Source organism: Calidris pugnax, unplaced genomic scaffold (genome assembly GCF_001431845.1).
Source record: "Calidris pugnax isolate Ruff unplaced genomic scaffold, ASM143184v1 scaffold151, whole genome shotgun sequence".
NCBI lineage: Eukaryota > Metazoa > Chordata > Aves > Charadriiformes > Scolopacidae > Calidris > Calidris pugnax.
This window is the reverse complement of record NW_015090874.1, coordinates 531721-549596: the sequence shown is the minus strand read 5'-3', so window position 1 is coordinate 549596 and position 17876 is coordinate 531721. Positions and strand designations below refer to the sequence as shown.

General features: G+C 41.1%; 1 protein-coding gene across 1 annotated transcript in view; it reads right to left on the bottom strand.

Annotated features, from left to right (window-relative positions):
* Positions 1-612: 612 nt before the first annotated feature.
* LOC106890379 (POU domain, class 6, transcription factor 2-like) overlaps positions 613-17876 on the bottom strand; it is a 155527-nt gene continuing 138263 nt past the window's right edge. The window contains exons 3-4 of the mRNA XM_014946157.1: positions 1821-1912; positions 613-867 (exon numbers count right to left, since the gene is read on the bottom strand). Coding sequence (XP_014801643.1) covers positions 613-867; positions 1821-1912 — 347 coding nt within the window. The remainder of the gene's footprint in view (positions 868-1820; positions 1913-17876) is intronic.

Here is a 17876-nt window from a genome sequence, read left to right as displayed (position 1 = left end):
GGAGAAGGCAACAGATATCTTAAGGTAGCTCAGACATTAGGAGGACACATACAGAGGTGAACTTTTTGCTTGTGACTTTGGAGTCATGTAACTCGACCAACAACTTGGATGAGGATGGTGGGACCTTATTGATAAGGCAGACCTCCCACAGCAAGAATGAGAACACCTACCTGGGACACTGATGGCAGCTAAGAAAACTCTGATTTTTTATTATAAAAGGGGTTTCTTTAAAGTGATTTTCATGCAATGCTGTGTTTTTAGTTGCCCCTAGTTGTGCAGCTACCCTAATCAGCAGTGGTGAAACAGAATACTTGTCTTCATGCTGCCATTTGAAATTTTGAAGTGAATGGTGAGTAGGGAACATTGATCACTGGTGACAGAAACGCCTAATGAATCATTCAAGTACTTTACATCACTGACACACAGAATCTAAGACCCAGCCTCCAATCTGTTTTTATAAAAATGCAAATATCCCTTAAGTAGCCATCAAGTATTCAAAAACAAGCTAAGTATTAACTTTCAATACCCATCAAGAGAAACATTTCATTGGAAAAAGAGACATCTGGCTTTAAAAGAGAGAAATAAGGTGAAACAAACAGGCAAAAGAAGCTATTAGAAAAATGCTAAACATGACTCACCTTGTAGATTTTGCAATGGCAAAGTCATGATGCCTCCTGCTGCAGCTGCTGCTACCAGTCCTTGGATGTTGGTGAGATTGGCTGTAGGTAGGGTTAGGACGAGTCCTTGTTGGCCCCCCAGCTGCCCAGCCATGTTGAAAGGAATAAGGATGGGCTGATTGAGGGCTGGAGTGCCTCCTGGCATCACCCCCGCCACCGCCGAGGCCAACTGTTGGGCTGTCAGTAACGGCTGTAACCAAACACAGACACAGCGAGCCTATTTCACTGCAAACACCTCGGCATTACACACCTGCAACTCCTTTCACGTTCCATTATAGACCCACACTGCTTCCAGTATCTTAAAGCAAACATTTTCACCAACACAGAAAGTTTTGAGAAACTTGACAGTCTGAACCTGTAAGCCTTCCAGTCATGGAGCATGGTGGCGATCCCACTTAAGTCCAGAACTGAAAAATTCATTACAGGTCCACCAAAGATGCACCTGTAATGAATTTATAAACACAAGAAGGCCAAACCCAAGTCAACCTGCAAGTACCTAAATGGCAACATTTCCCAAATTTTCGCAATTGTATGCTGATTGGTGAAAGTGGAAAACACTACAGCAACAATTGCCAGAAGTCTGTGGACCAAGACTGTCCTGGGACGTGGAGGAACATCGAGTGCCTTCTTATGAGTATGGCTAAACTTGGACAAAATTGGGAAGTGGCATGAGAAATCTTTCACAATGTGATACAGTGCCATACTATTATGCCTACACTTTGCTCTAAAGAAAATAAATACCTGGCATAAAAGATAATGAAATGCCTTTACTAATGCAGGAGTTGTGTGTGACAGGCAGAACTGTTAAAGCCAGTAAGGTTGCATTAAAATTGCACAAGCTTTTTAATATTAAATTATGACATGTATTTAAAAAATAACTTATATAAGAAATTCAAATAATTTAACCTCCTAAACATGCAAAACTGCTTAGGTTTTCTTTTAGAAAAACATACCAAAAGTAAATCCTTCCAAACAAGTAACTTTTAGAACATACAGGAGACGTGCACGCTCCCTTTTCCTAACGCTAAACACAGCCAAACAGAATCACATTTTCTACATTATACAGATCAAAGATGATCAATCATATTTATTTACTTTTCATCAAATTGTACATCTTGATTAGTTGAATGGAAAGACACTGACCTGAGGCCCAACAGGGAACGCAGGATGCGACTGACTGGGTTGGTGCTGGTCTGGTGGACTTGAGTCAGGCAGCGCCGTGTTTCCTCTGGCCTCTGAAATCCAAAGAGCAGATCGACTTTAATATCAAAGCCTGGGGACTGCCACATTACCTTCTCCTCTGATGTCACATAACATCAAGCTGAAAATGATACGTTAAAGTGCTTTATCAATAACTCAGGCACTCAAATCACTTATCAGCCGCATAAATTATGCTAACGTTCATTCAGACCAGCCAGCTCATTCAAAGAGCTACACAAATCTGACAGCAGTGAAACTGAAGCTATCATCAACCCGGCTAATGTGGGCTGCATTATACATCAATTTACATACAGTACATGAGCACTCCGCGCGGGTGGGAACTGCATTTTTTACGCTTAGGTGAGCATCAGCCATTCTAATTCCTGAAAGCAAAAATTATCTGAAAAACAATCAAGTCACTTCTACTCTGTATCTTCATAAAAGTATTTTCTTTTGTCAGTTACAGAGGCAGCAAAGGCTGTACCACGCGCGATAAAAAGGCCCTATGAAAACAGGTACGCTTCCAAATGACAGCTTGTTTGCTAAATTGGGGGGGACAAGCAAAATTCTGTGAAATCCAGGATTTCCAGCATTTATTGAGATGATCAATACCCAACAATCAAACTATATGCCGGGCGCTAATGACTTGCCAAGCACAGAGCACAGTCCAGCCCTACTGGATTTTGCTGAAGTCTGCAACACAGATTTGAAAAGGAAAAAGAGAAAGAAAAACAGTTGTGAGGAAGTACCAAGATGTTTTCCAAACTACCTTCCAACCCTCTGCTTCCTCTGGGTGAAGGACTCGCATGGCTTCACAAACTTTTTCAGCCCCGATGGCCCGACCAGGCCCACATTTATCTTTGAAGCTGGCAGACTGACAGCAAAGTATCAAAAGTAGCTGCAAGAGCAGTGTGGTATCTTAAAAAATAAAACCCCTGGCAACGGCATCGGGTTTCCTGGTTGGTAGGATAGCTCCTATTCTGGTGGGTTTTTCCTGATGAGCAGCTGAAATTCTGTTCTAAGTAAAACCTTAACGAGAGTCTCTTTTCCAGTGTTTGTCCTATGAATAGCACACAGAAGATAATTCAGAACCAGTTTATTGGCACACTCTGGTGCAGTAAGGAAAAAGGATACGATTCTGTCATACTTATAAATTTTAAAGAGGGTATTATCAGCTCATTTAAAACAAATTCTTCTATATATTCTCCAAGGGGACAGACTTATAAATAATGGAAATGTGGGGGGGAAAAAAAAAATACTTCAACACATTAAGGAACAAATAAAATTGACTGCTACATATTATTCAATTGACTTCTATCTCTACAGCAAGGTGTCAATCATAACAGCATTTTAGAATAGGATTAAACAATAAGCGTGCAGAGTTATTATGCAGAAATCTGAAAATCTGATTAATTTGTAATATTTTTGTGTGGTCTCAAAAAACTCAGAAATGGAAGTCACTTTGGGAATACTTACAAATGGTCTATTGAAATATCTGATTTGGAACTAATACAAACATACAGACTTGCTGACATTTAATGAAGTGAATTCTATAAAAATATGTTTGGCATTTTAATGACCACATTTAATAATGAGAATAAGCTGACCTAATATAATCAGTGAGGACTTCAACAATTGCTTAATAACACGCAAAAAAAGAGATCAGGTCACTGCATTTTTTATGTGCAATTTACTCATCTGAGTCACTTGAAAAGAAAGAAATGTAACTAGATATGTGAGATTCAGTGAAAACTGTCTGTTTCAAACTACAATCCTAGTGCTGCTGCCACCCCTAGGACCAAAGACGAGTTTTCTTCACTAATTTCCTCTGATACAAAACAAAATGCAACGTTACTAAACACAATTACACCTTTAGTAATTTCCACATATTGTTATAGGTTGTTTTTCCCAATCTTCTCCTCCCAGCTCTATGTATAAAGGGATATTAGATCAAAGGCTCAATACCAATGAATACATCACTCCCCATTAAGATCAAATCTTATAAATCAATTTTGTTTATGTAATTTTAAGGACTGAGAATTTTGTCTGTCTGAGTGATTTAATTAATATTAAAACAAGCTCCTAATAATCTGTCATGTCATTAAATTGTCCTATGAAAGCTATGGGAGAAGAGCAAAACTGGAGTCAAATATTCACTAGAATTTGATTTTGTTGCAATTACTAAAGCCCGAGCTCTCAGAAAATAAACAAGAAGTTCTGAGAAATACGCCTGGGCGTTAGTATTTCTTCCCCATGGTGCAGCTACCCTAAGAAGCATTGTTTTCTGTTAAAAATCCCTAAGGATTTTGCAATATTTCATCTCACAAGCTGTACGTAGTACAAGTTGGTTACAGAGGACCATAAAGCCAGGATTAATTACGCTCCTTTCCTTTTGCACTGTACTAATTGGAATTATTTAGCACTGCATTCCTTTCAGGTGGTCACTCCTGGCAGATGATGTAGCTTTTTATTTGAGTGCATGGATGCTCTGCCTGCTGCTTCCAGCCCCCGTTCCACACGATGCAGGCATCTCAGCAAACCTGCACACACTTTCAAGGTGTTTTCCATGGCCCTGCATAGCATTCCTTTCAGGTGGTCACTCCTGGCAGACGGTGTAGCTTTTTATCTCAGTGCATGGATGCTCTGCCTGCTGCTTCCAGCCCCCGTTCCACACGATGCAGGCATCTCAGCAACAGAACTGCCACTTTCAAGGTGTTTTCCATGGCCCTGCATATGAAATCACACATGTCCTACTCTCAGCCCCAAATTCTCACTTTCCTCTCCCTCCTCTTCTGATCTACCTGCTGTAACAACCGCTCCAGAGTCAACACTTTTTTTTTCTAAAGGCAGGGGAAAATCTGCCTGCTGGGCTGGCAGTAGGTACAGCCGATGCAGGCATCTCAGCAAACCTGCACACACTTTCAAGGTGTTTTCCACCTGAAATCACACATGTCCTACTCTCAGCCCCAAATTCTCACTTTCCTCTCCCTCCTCTTCTGATCTACCTGCTGTAACAACCGCTCCAGAGTCAACACTTTTTTTTTCTAAAGGCAGGGGAAAATCTGCCTGCTGGGCTGGCAGTAGGTACAGCCCGGGGAGGATTTTGGGGTTAAGTTCTGTCGCATCACACACAGTGACAGCGTTTGTTCCTTGCCAGACACTGTCCTCAGCCAGACGCCTGGGTCAAAGCTCCCAAGAAGGTGAAGCAGAGCACAAAACACCAGTAGAAGACTGCTTTCCCTTTTCTGCCTTATAATGTTGACCAGACAGATTTCCTCTGATTTCAGAGGATCTGAGGAGTTGGGAAAGCTCTGTGTCAAAGCTACTATCTTCAATTCACGGACTCATTGCTGCTAATTTGGGAAAATACCTTCATTAAGCCTACTACCCTAAGCTGGCATTGTTTGCCCGGGGAGGATTTTGGGGTTAAGTTCTGTTGCATCACACACGGTGACAGTGTTTGGTCCTTGCTGGACACTGTCCTCAGCCAGACACGTGGGTCAAAGCTCCCAGGAAGGTGAAGCAGAGCACAAAACACCAGTAGAAGGCTGCTTTCCCTTTTCTGCCTTATAATGTTGACCAGACAGATTTCCTCTGATTTCAGAGGATCTGAGGAGTTGGGAAAGCTCTGTGTCAAAGCTACTATCTTCAATTCACGGACTCATTGCTGCTAATTTGGGAAAATACCTTCATTAAGCCTACTACCCTAAGCTGGCATTGTTTTTCCCCTGCATTTCCCCCCCCCCCCCTTTCTGTTTTACCACCTTTCTTTGGCAGTTTATTAGTTCCAGATGCTGGAATGACCTCTGCAGCTATATTATTCCCTTGTCCAAATTCCAGTCCTCGCTAATAAAAAAAGACCTGTCAAAATCTAGCCTAGATTTTCCACTTGTCCAGCTCCAGGCTGTTACCTCCTGTTAAGCCACCTTCTGATGCTGGCCCAGCTTTCTGGCAGCCAGGGGTAAGGGGGGCAAGGAGCCAGGACTCATAGCACCCCCCATGGAGCTGGGGAACCACCAGCAGCATCTTCTCAACTGTGCTCCGCAGAGATTGCTCTTCGATTACACCTCCACTTGCTGGGGCAAGGAGAAGGCAGTAACAAGGCACCTACTCCAGAAAGAGAAGTAATTCTCCTTAACAACATTTGTCTAAGCAGGCAGCTAAGACTCCTCTTATAAAGGAGCTCTGCCATCCCAAAGTAAGTCCATGAGTTTGCTTATGAGAATCACATGAACAGATAGACGTGCTACTGCCACGGCGCAGCCATGACTGTAGACAAGGCTTTAATATTTAATAAGCAGTATTCATCATATGTGATTCATCATAAATTAATTATAAATTATATAATACATACACTCACCTCTCATCCCGCCAAGGGGCTGGAAGGGCATGACACAATAAAAAATTGAAGCGCACTGTAAACATTGTAAAATAACCCTCTTAAAATAAAATATTATTTAAAATAAAGCTAAGTAAAGCAAAGGCAAGCTTCTTCTCCCCTTAACAAAAAGAAAAAAAAAAATAAAATCCCCAAAACCAAGCAAAAAAACTTGTTGAACAATACCTGGTTTTAAAATGAGAAAACCACCAGAGAAACATCAGAAGGAAAAGAGAAATAATCCCCATCCCAAAGCCTCCAAGCCTCATACAAAATTACAACTGTAAACGCACTAGTTATAAACAGGCTTCCCGCAGTTTGCTTCCTTTTTGTTTCTTACACATCTTCAGCAAGACAAGAGGTGATCCACTTCTAAATGTCCTCATGTCCCAGTGGCTCAGGAAGGAGGGTATGTCCTACTCCCCACTTTACAAATGAGCAACTAATGGACAGGAGGACTCAGATCCACATTCATGGATCCTAGATGTCCTCAGCGGTAGTTATGCTGTTCAGGAAAGCACAAAACTGTTCTGTGATTCCTTGGCTGCTCCTGGGCTACCAGTAGCTCTGGCAAGGTGAGCCTGCAGGTGCTCCCCAGCACCCTGCACTGGGATGCACCGCTCATCCCAGAGGTCTTTGTCTCACATTGAATCATGGAATTACCTGGGTTGGAAGGGACCTTTAAGATCATCGAGTCCAACTAACATCCTAACACTGACAAAACCATCTGCAGATGAGAGCTTGTGCCCACTCAAAGCTCAGCACCAAAGCTCCCTCAAAGCCAATGTTCAAACCACAGCACAGGACTAGCCACAGCAGATGATCTGGACATAAATAACTTCCTCACCGTCTTCAAGAAGGACCTCAACGCACCTCGCATTTGTATCAGAACCAGGGAGATGCTGGGCCACCTCTCTTTAGTACTCAATGCTTTGAAAATCGAGCAGGATCAAATTTAATAATGCTAGATTTTCAGTAATCAAAAGAATACATAAATCCTGCTGAGACACCCATTTAAGCAAATACTTTAAATGAATCAACATTAATAAAAGAACACAGCATTTCAAGCAACAGTTCATATTAAAATCCTTAGATACAGTTCCACAATGTGACATTAAATTACTTGTATTTATCTCTCAGTAACTGCAACAATAAGAAATCAAGAGTAGACTTTTTTCTTACTCATTGAGCCAACTCACATCAAAGATACAGCTTTAAGAATGAAATCATTAAATTGAAAATACTGCCTGTGAAAAAAAAATAGTCTCGCATTTTTAAAACTGATAAACTCACAGTCTGAGCAGGTAATATGTAGCTGCATTAAGATCATAAGCCATATTATCAGAAGAAAAAAGGATAACTTTTTAAAAGACATTAAATAGACCGACTGATAATATTCAAATTATCGGGTATGGTGTGTGAAAGTCCATCATCTCTGATTAAAGTAACTCAGCTCTTCATTAAATGAACCCTTAATTGTCAGCAATTATACCAGGAGCAATCTTGCTGAACAAAATTTAATAGCTGAAAGAAAGAGATGCAGCTGACAAAGAAAAAAAAGTAACATTTCCTCCAAACAATCCTCATCGTGCCTTGAAGCACCATATTGGGGCTCTTAATTTCACCACTTTCACATCCGTCCTCAGAGGCTGGACGTGTAGCTGGGAATCCTTTCCAAATCACCTCATCGTAAAACCTTAGCAATCAGATTGTTACACGGAATTTCACAAACACGTCTAAATTTTACAATACTTGCAGGAGAGAAAAATTGAGATTTTATGCTGAATCCATTTAACATCAGGATTATCCTACGGTTATCAGAGGAGCTATTCCTGCTACCACAACAATGAAAATCAAGCTCAGAAACTAAATGAGAATAAAGAACCACCCACCAAAAAGTATGCATTTAAGCTTGGACTTCTTATATGTAATTCGAGTAGTCAGATTGTTGTCTTCTTCCAGTCCATAACCAAGATGTAGGATACAAGTCACTCATCTGGACCATACAAAACTTCTCTAAGTATGAGGTTATCCCACAGATGAAGTAATTCCCCTTTTCCTCCTGACTTCTGCTTCAGATTCTAAGTTTTTATTTTTAGGCAGCGATTTCAGTCTCCCCAAGAAAACCAAACAAGTAGAGACCTGGGTGTCTGCACAATTAGCACCAGCACCTGTTCACTCTGAAACCTAACAATGTCACAACGTTGATATTGTTATTTTACTGTTCAGCCATTTCAGCACGACATATAAATACTGTGCTTATCTTCCCTAATGTCAGATTGTCTGAGCTTATGTAACTTAACTCTCACCCTTAATTTTCCCCTACCTGTGTACAAAAACCTTCTAGTTTACCTTTGAAAATGTTGGTGGTGCGATAAGGAAATGCCATATTGATCTGCCATATTGACATATGTGTCATTGCAATACCCCGCATAGAAAAGCTAAAAATCCTGCCTACAAAATGGATGGAATTAGCCAGCAGAATGAATCGAGCAGATTTGCTTTACCGACTGTATCATTCAGTCCTTAAGTAAGTAAAACCCCACAGTTTTATACTTATCTGAAACTGCCACGCAGCTGCTGCTGCAAAGCTACCAGTGACACTGTAGAGCTCAAAATCATTCTGCCAGCAGAGCACAAAATCTCGCCTTCCCCTGCTCCCTGGGGATATTTTCTCCTAAAGGATCTTCTCCCACAAGACATACAAGGGAGCCGAAATCACCGTGCTCCTTGCCCGTACGGCACGGAGCTCAGCTTGTATTTACACACCTGAACCTTTCTGGATCAGGACTGATAACATTAAAACTCTGTGCCTGTTTATAATGAAAATCAGGCTATTAAAGTGATTCACGTTACAGAGAACTTCTCCTGGGCAACCACCAGTTATATTTACCACCAAATAAAAACCTACCATACCAAGGCACAAAAATTACAGATAACGCAAAAACCCAGCTCTCCCAACTGCCTTAAATTTTCTTCTTTCCTGTCTTTATTTTTGCTCCTCCTTCATTGTCTTACTTTTTTTTTGCTTTCTCTTTTTCCCAAGTGAAATTTTTTTTTCTTATTGGTGCCTATATGAATATGCTTCCACTTCAGATATTTCATGTGAGAAAAGAAGCGTCACTACTGCAGAAAAGGTGAAGGGATATAATTGCAAAAGTATGTTCTTTATTCAAAATAGACTCATTCTACTTTTCTTCACCCCCTAAGTACAGTGCATAAAAATCACTTGTTAACGGTACATACATTTTTAATGAATTGGACCCTTCATATTGAGAGTTCTAGTTTCTTTTATACTGTATGCATTAGCACAAATATAATCACATTAAGGTCACAAAGACCCTATCAGTTTTCCCTGAATTCATACAGCATTTCCTACTCGCTGTTTGCTGTTAGTGCTGGTGAATGCAATGATGATAAAGGTTACTTACCAGAAGATGGACAGTTGAATGCATTATTATTTCATGTTGGGCAACTGATCCCTAGCTAAGAAGGGCAAGAGGCTTCTCTAAATTAAACTTTCCTTTCTTTCCATCCCTAGAAGCTTACTAAATGCCAAAGAGTGAGCACGTTAAAGAACATCTATTTCAGAACAACTGCTACAGTTTGCCACCTTTATAGCTAACCAAGATTTCTTGAGGATTTTTACAACATTTATTTATGCATGTGTTTTTATTCCTAACAGGGCAGAGCGCAGGCTTTCCACCAAAACTCAACTTCCTGCAACTCACCTTCTGCATCTGACTCCTGTGACCTCCCCAAAATGAGGGAGACTACGATGGTATCTTATAATTATCTGCATTGCTGTTTTCCTGGGGGACCTTGCACAGTTTATGTATTAGGGACTTGGCTGCTGACACTACAGGCTACCAAAAACTGGGCAATATGTGTGGACAGCCCCTGGCACACAGTAATTCGGGCTTCTGGGTGGAAGAAAAGAGTGTTGGCACACAGTAATTCGGGCTTCTGGGTGGAGGAAAAGAAGAGTGCCACTGATATCTTTTGCTTTTTACAAGTTACATTGATAGACTTACGTACAAAGGATAGGGCTCAGATAGGTGGTGGGTGACAGAAATTTAACTCACAGGTTCGACACCTTCCAGGGACTGGAAAGAAAAAACTGTAAGGTAGGGAAGGGATGAACCTCGCGTCCTACCAGAGCTATGAAAGCCTATTTAGAAATTCAAATCATCTGGTTCAGTGAGTGGGGAATATGTAGTTAAGGGAGGAAGCATTCAATTAAACCCAGTAAAAGCACCTGGCACTTAGACCTTCAGCAAAATGTACCCCACAACATACGTAAACTCCTACTGGAGCATCCTGACCAGCAAGTGTGGTCAAGCAACAGTGGTTTATCACTCTTGCTACTGAGTTCACTGTCTGGTTTCATCCCTGTGGTGTCTTTAACAATTTCACACTCTCTGCTGTGGTCTTTACACAGCCCTGTGGGGCAGCTCCATCAAGTGTCTCATTACAGGTTGTTCAGCTGTTCAGACTTTATTGAGAATCTTGAAAGAGCCGTCCCACAGAGCGGCGTACTGTAGGAGTCCAGTTGAGATCCAGGAGGAAACCTTAACAGTGACAGCAACTCTGTATGCAGGAGACCACGCTCCTCCATCAGACTAAATCACAAAACTGGTAAGTCTACATTATAAGCCTATTTAGCTGCACATGTACCTTCAAAAATTCCTAGCTACAAGAATTCAACAGCCCTCCCCTTTCAGAAGCAGCCTGTGCTGGCTGATATCTGCTGCAAGTTCTCATGATGTGGCTCAGCAGGGTGAGCCATTATTTCAAATGAAAGTGTTTGGCTGGGAGCTGCAGAAACTCATGGTATGCATACGTGCCTCCAAATCTTGTAAATCCTGAACTGAATTAACTTCTGTCTCTTTATTATTGTCTGAAATCTATTGTAGTGACTATTTACGGGGAGCTTTTGCTAGGAGTTCCCAAATACTTTATATTTATCTATTTTTAAAGAGTATTCAGCCTGCCAGCCAGGTCTTGCAAGCCATGTCCATCACTAAAGCAAGTTTAAAACACACAGAAAGGGCTTTTAGTTCCCTCCAGACTTCCATTCCCTCCCTCCTCAGTAGACCAAAAGCTAAAAATACAAAGAGGACAAAAAACCCTAGTAGTTGGCATTATCATCCTGTCTGCCTGCTGAATTTAAGCAGCTATTTACAAGACAATGCTAGTGAACCACCCTGTAGCAAACACTAAGATGTTCTTTCACACACTAAAAACGTCCTAAAACAGATCTGCGGGGAAAAATAAGGAACCAAGAGGTTTACAAACATTTGGATACTGTTCCTGTAATACGTTGAATTTGTCTTTATGCCTAACTCCCACCAAATTTCACATGTGTTGGATTTGGTCTCTAGGAAGGGTTTAAGAATACAGCACAGGCTAAGAAAGCTTTACACCTACCAGGCATATATCCCAGGACAGTTATATTATGTGAAAGATCTCCTGGTTTTTGGTGCCTTGCCTTTGCAAGACCTCTTTGTAACAACATCAGCTAAAAATACAAAGAGGACAAAAAACCCTAGTAGTTGGCATTATCATCCTGTCTGCCTGCTGAATTTAAGCAGCTATTTACAAGACAATGCTAGTGAACCACCCTGTAGCAAACACTAAGATGTTCTTTCACACACTAAAAACGTCCTAAAACAGATCTGCGGGGAAAAATAAGGAACCAAGAGGTTTACAAACATTTGGATACTGTTCCTGTAATACGTTGAATTTGTCTTTATGCCTAACTCCCACCAAATTTCACATGTGTTGGATTTGGTCTCTAGGAAGGGTTTAAGAATACAGCACAGGCTAAGAAAGCTTTACACGTACCAGGCATATATCCCAGGACTGTTATATTATGTGAAAGATCTCCTGGTTAGTGATGCCTTGCCATTGCAAGACGTCTTTGTAACAACATGCTGTGTGGGAAGGAAAAAAAGCAAAAAGAAGCCACACGACTTGGCTTTGCCAAAATACCAAGTGGCAGGCAACTTACTTCAACGAGTGAGAGAGGGCACAGCAATACATCTTAACAGGATTAAATTATACAGAATATACACACTGTTCCTAATCCGGGAGAATGCTTGTGTTCATATATACATGTATGCCTCTCTATATATAGACACATATTTTTAAACAAATTAGTTTCCTACATCCCTTTCATTTTTATATTATTGCTCTGTTTATTTTTTCAGCATTACAGTAATTGAAAAATATATACTGGTAAAAGAGGCTATTAATTTAAGTGCATTCATAGTGTGTTATGTCACTAATAGACTTAGGTAACATTATTCTTTTATCCTTTTTACAAAGCATTATTTTATTGTCCTCTCATTTCTAAGATTTTACTTCCACTTAAAGTCAAGTAGAGTGAGGGCTTTGCAGAATTCTATTATATTATTGTCCTGTCATTATTCTAACTCCATTACACAACAACACAAAACCAGCATCAGCTTCCATTTGTCATCTTAGTTATTTTGAGGATTATGTCAGATCTCAGACCATGCGTACGTGCCTACTAAACATAATTTGGAGTTGGGCACAAAGTAATTGCTGATTCCTTCTAAAAATGCTTTTAAAGAAAACAGGTTTTAGCTCTGTATTTCCCTAAGAGCTGTGTCATCTGATTTTGACCTATGCAACCCTTTAAAGAATCTAGCTGTATTTGCAAAAAATAAGACAACGTCTAGAGGTACACACAGACAAACAGATTTGAACTCCTCTGTCAATTCTCTCAGCTGAGCTGACATAAGCCAGTCCTGGTGTGGAAGCCACACAGCTGTGCTCACGTGGTGGGTTGTCAACACATGCTGTGCATCACTCTAACACAACTGTGTTGCTTCTAGGTGGAAGCTGGCTTGTGCCTGGCCACAGTGGACCTGGAGCAAAGAGGACTTTGTGCCCACCCTTCCTATAAGATCCCTCAGCAGGCAACAAATGGCTCAGCACACCTGATGAGCTTTCCAGAAGTGGATTGCTGTTGCCTTCTCAGCATCTCCTTCCAGCATCCCTGGCTTTGAGGATATGCAGAAGAATGTCAGGGTTGGTTTAAATGGCCAACGCTTCCGCTGTCTGTTCCTTATAGGTGCCATAAAGGAAAAAAAGATCAAGAGCTAATCCAGTAAAAGCAAGATCTAGGCTCAAAGCCCAACCATCACAGAAATCCTTTCACCAGCTCCTTTCACCTCACAGAGAGCATTGTTAGGTGTTTAGAGAAGTCCTGGATCAAAGGAGCATGTCAATTAGAGCAGCTGCATTGGCAGGCATTGCCAGTATGCAGCTTCCTCCAGTTAGAGACTTCTTACCATCTAATACTACCTAATCTTTAGGGCAAACACCTATATGGGGCATGGTGCAATGTCTGTGCAATTGGGCTCTAGAATTCCTTTTCCTCCACGTGGAAGGAATCTGCACTTAGATCTCCAGGAAAACTTCATGTTGTCTCTGAGACAAAGCTGCTGCACGTCTTCCTTACATCCTCAGATGAGCACAGAAAGCTCCTGCTCTCTCCACCTTGCCTCTCCTGAACTCACTCCATGTGCTGGCTACTGAAGGACTGCTGGAGGAAATAAAATTTGCTCACTACCATCTATATAGTCCCAAGTGAGAGTCTTGTCACAACCAGTCATTCCATTAACCATCGCCCAGGTTGCTCCCCTTGTTACTCTGTAGGACCTGTTAATTAAATAAATCTACTTAGTGCATTGTTATCTAACTCAGCAAGGGATGTCTAGGTTCAAAACTCAATCTAGATTAAAAGCACACTAAAAAAACCAAAAAACTCTCATATCCATACTTACTGTCTTCTCAGTTAAAGAGATATTTAAAGAGCTTCCAGAGAAAATACATCTCTTTACTATAATACATACCATTGACATTTGTAAAACAGTACTATTCAGAAACCAGGCTGCAATAGGTTTTATTTCAGTCACTATAAAGCACATAGCTTGTGTGTGTTAATGTACTTCGCACATGTATTGTTATTATAGCATTGTTTTCACTTAATGTTATTCTAATGACTTTCCTCTGAAGAGCATTTGTGGACACCACAACTCCCTAAATGGTAACAATGGATAAACATCAGCTTGAGAAATGCAGGTCTATATTATTTATGAAGCTGCAATTCTCCTGTAAATAACCCAGTTGTTAAAATGATATGTATCTATGTAATTGAGTCTTCTGTATACAAATAAATAAGGCTTTATTGCAATGTCAGAAGTTAACAGACCAGTCAATAAAATCAATAACTCACTTTTTCTTGCTTATATATCTAACTTTTCTCCACCTTTCCTATGTCCTCTGTTTGTTCTGGTTACATATTAACACTACGAAGGATATATGGCTCTTATGATAGTGTTTAGTAAATGGTGGTCTGAAGAAAAGTCAGAAGAAACACCGCCTCAGCAATTTAATACTCTGCCTATTTATTGTGTACTTTAACATATACCTGTTTGGTATAAATCAGGGAGAACGAAACTGTCTTGATCCATACATCAGAGCGCTAGAGATTTTTAATGTGAACGACTACATGAAGGTCTAAGTAAATTAGGTTCATAATGATACATTTAGCTAAAAGTGCTCCAGGCCTGGATTGCATTATCATATAACCACTGTCAAACCAGCACCGCCAGATTATAACACTCTGCTGCTCCTGCCTCTATGGTTAAGGTTGTGTCAGCATTTCCATTACGCTCCCCATTTTTCAAATATTTATAACTTGGCTGTAAAATTTGCTTTGGCCTGAAACTTGGTGAACCAGAAGCCAGATCCTACAAATCTTTCCTCAAGAAAGTTGACCGTTTTATTTCAGTGGGAGTGTTTCCATTAGCTGGGTCCTGCCACATTACAATCCAAGGTCAATGTTTGTAAGTTTGGTTGTTTTATTTTCTTAATGAGAAGAGAACTGGGTCCCTTTAAAAAATATACTTTAAGGAAAAAAAAAAAAAAAAAAAAGGAAAAGAATGACGATATGGAAGCACTGGAAAATAACACTTGATTTTGTGATGTGATTAGGCTCCTAACTTGATAATCTCTTGTTTTCAGTACTTCGAAGAAGAAAAATTAACAGCAAAGCTGCTGCAATGTAAAAACTAGCCGTGGGGCATATGCACTAAATTTTGTTCCACTAATTACATTTTCTTGTGGGTTTTCATCTGGGATCTAGCACACCTCCTAAACAGCGTAAAATTGGGATGGCTCCAAATGAGCCATTCTCATCTATCAGGAATACAAACACGCTCACAAAAGCTATCTTATTATGTATGCTCCATACAGGCTCTTCATTCAAAAATATTTTAACAGATGTCATGCTGGATAAACATAATGGCTCATCTGAGGCTTAGAAACACTTTACTCACAGTAGAAACAAATTTGGGCAGCATTTTTCAAATTGAGTTAAGTCCTTAATACACACCCACAGGCTTACTTAGACTTATAGATATAATATCTTTTGCTTTCGTCCTCCTTTAGCTGGCTGAACCCACGATCTGTTATCGATGAAAATTTTCCTGGTCTGACGCTGCTCTCTTGGTTCACTGCTGAAACATGTCCCAACTCTAGATTTGGCTTTGGGATAAGATTACTGTGAAACACTGGTTGGGGGACAAAGGCAAGCCCCTTCTGCACAGCTCCAGCAGCCTACGGGTTATCTGCAGAGAAGCACAGGAGGTGCACGTTGGACAACAGCATCCTCGGGATCCTTTCTTCGAGAAGGAAAAGAATGACGATATGGAAGCACTGGAAAATAACACTTGATTTTGTGATGTGATTAGGCTCCTAACTTGATAATCTCTTGTTTTCAGTACTTCGAAGAAGAAAAATTAACAGCAAAGCTGCTGCAATGTAAAAACTAGCCGTGGGGCATATGCACTAAATTTTGTTCCACTAATTACATTTTCTTGTGGGTTTTCATCTGGGATCTAGCACACCTCCTAAACAGCGTAAAATTGGGATGGCTCCAAATGAGCCATTCTCATCTATCAGGAATACAAACACGCTCACAAAAGCTATCTTATTATGTATGCTCCATACAGGCTCTTCATTCAAAAATATTTTAACAGATGTCATGCTGGATAAACATAATGGCTCATCTGAGGCTTAGAAACACTTTACTCACAGTAGAAACAAATTTGGGCAGCATTTTTCAAATTGAGTTAAGTCCTTAATACACACCCACAGGCTTACTTAGACTTATAGATATAATATCTTTTGCTTTCGTCCTCCTTTAGCTGGCTGAACCCACGATCTGTTATCGATGAAAATTTTCCTGGTCTGACGCTGCTCTCTTGGTTCACTGCTGAAACATGTCCCAACTCTAGATTTGGCTTTGGGATAAGATTACTGTGAAACACTGGTTGGGGGACAAAGGCAAGCCCCTTCTGCACAGCTCCAGCAGCCTACGGGTTATCTGCAGAGAAGCACAGGAGGTGCACGTTGGACAACAGCATCCTCGGGATCCTTTCTTCGCAAAAACTGACCACAGACAAGGTTGCCCAAAACAGCAGAGGGTAGCAACACATTCCTACACTTCATTAACCTAAGCTAAATAAAAAACCCAACCAACCAATAACAGGAAATGTTTTAAAAACAGATACAGAGTATAAATCCAGTTGATTAAGTCCATCCTGGACTTTTGCAAAGCATTTGACACTGTCCTGCATGACATCCTTGTGGATGTCAGTTGATAAGGAATTGGCTGGATGGTTGAACTCAAAGGGTTGCGGTCAATGGTTCAAAGTCCAAGTGGCAACCAGTGATGAGTGGTGTTCCTCAGGGGTCAGTACTGGGACTTGTGCTGTTTAACATCTTTGTTGGTGACATGGACAGTGGGACAGAGTGCACCCTCGGTGAGTTTGCCAATGACACCAAGCTGTCTGGTGCAGTCAACACGCTGGTGGGAAGGGATGCTCCATCCAGAGGGACCTGGACACACTTGAGAGATAGGCCCGTGCAAACCTCATGAAGTTGAACAAGGCCAAGGTGCAATGTCCTGCATGTAGGCTGGGGTAATCCCAAGCACAAATACAGGCTGGACAGAGAATGGACTGAGATGTGCACTTACAGCCCAGAAAGCCAACCACATCTTGGACTGCATCAAAAGAAGCATGGCCAGGAGGCCGAGGGAGGTGATTCTGCCCCTCTGTCCCACTCTAATGAGACCCCACCTGGAGTACTGTGTCCAACTCTGGACTCCTCAGCACAGGAAGGACATGGACCTGTTGGAATGGGCCTAGCAGAGGGCAATGAAGATGATCAGAGGGTTGGAGCACCTCTCTTATGAAGACAAGCTGAGAGAGTTGGGGTTGTTCACCCTGGAAGACAGAAGGCTCTGGGGAGACCTTGTAACGGTCTTCTAGAAGCTAAAGGATGCCTACAGGAAAGATGGGGAGGGACTCTTCATCAGAGTGTAGTGATAGGATGAAAGGTAACGGTTTTAAACTGAAAGAGAATATATTTAGATTAGGTCTTAGAAAGAAATTCTTTGCTGTGAGGGTGGTGAGACACTGGAACAGGTTGCCCAGAGAAGCTGTGGCTGCCCCATCCCTGGAGGGGTTCAAGGCCAGGCTGGATGGGGCTTGGAGCAACCTGGTCTGGTGGGAGGTGTC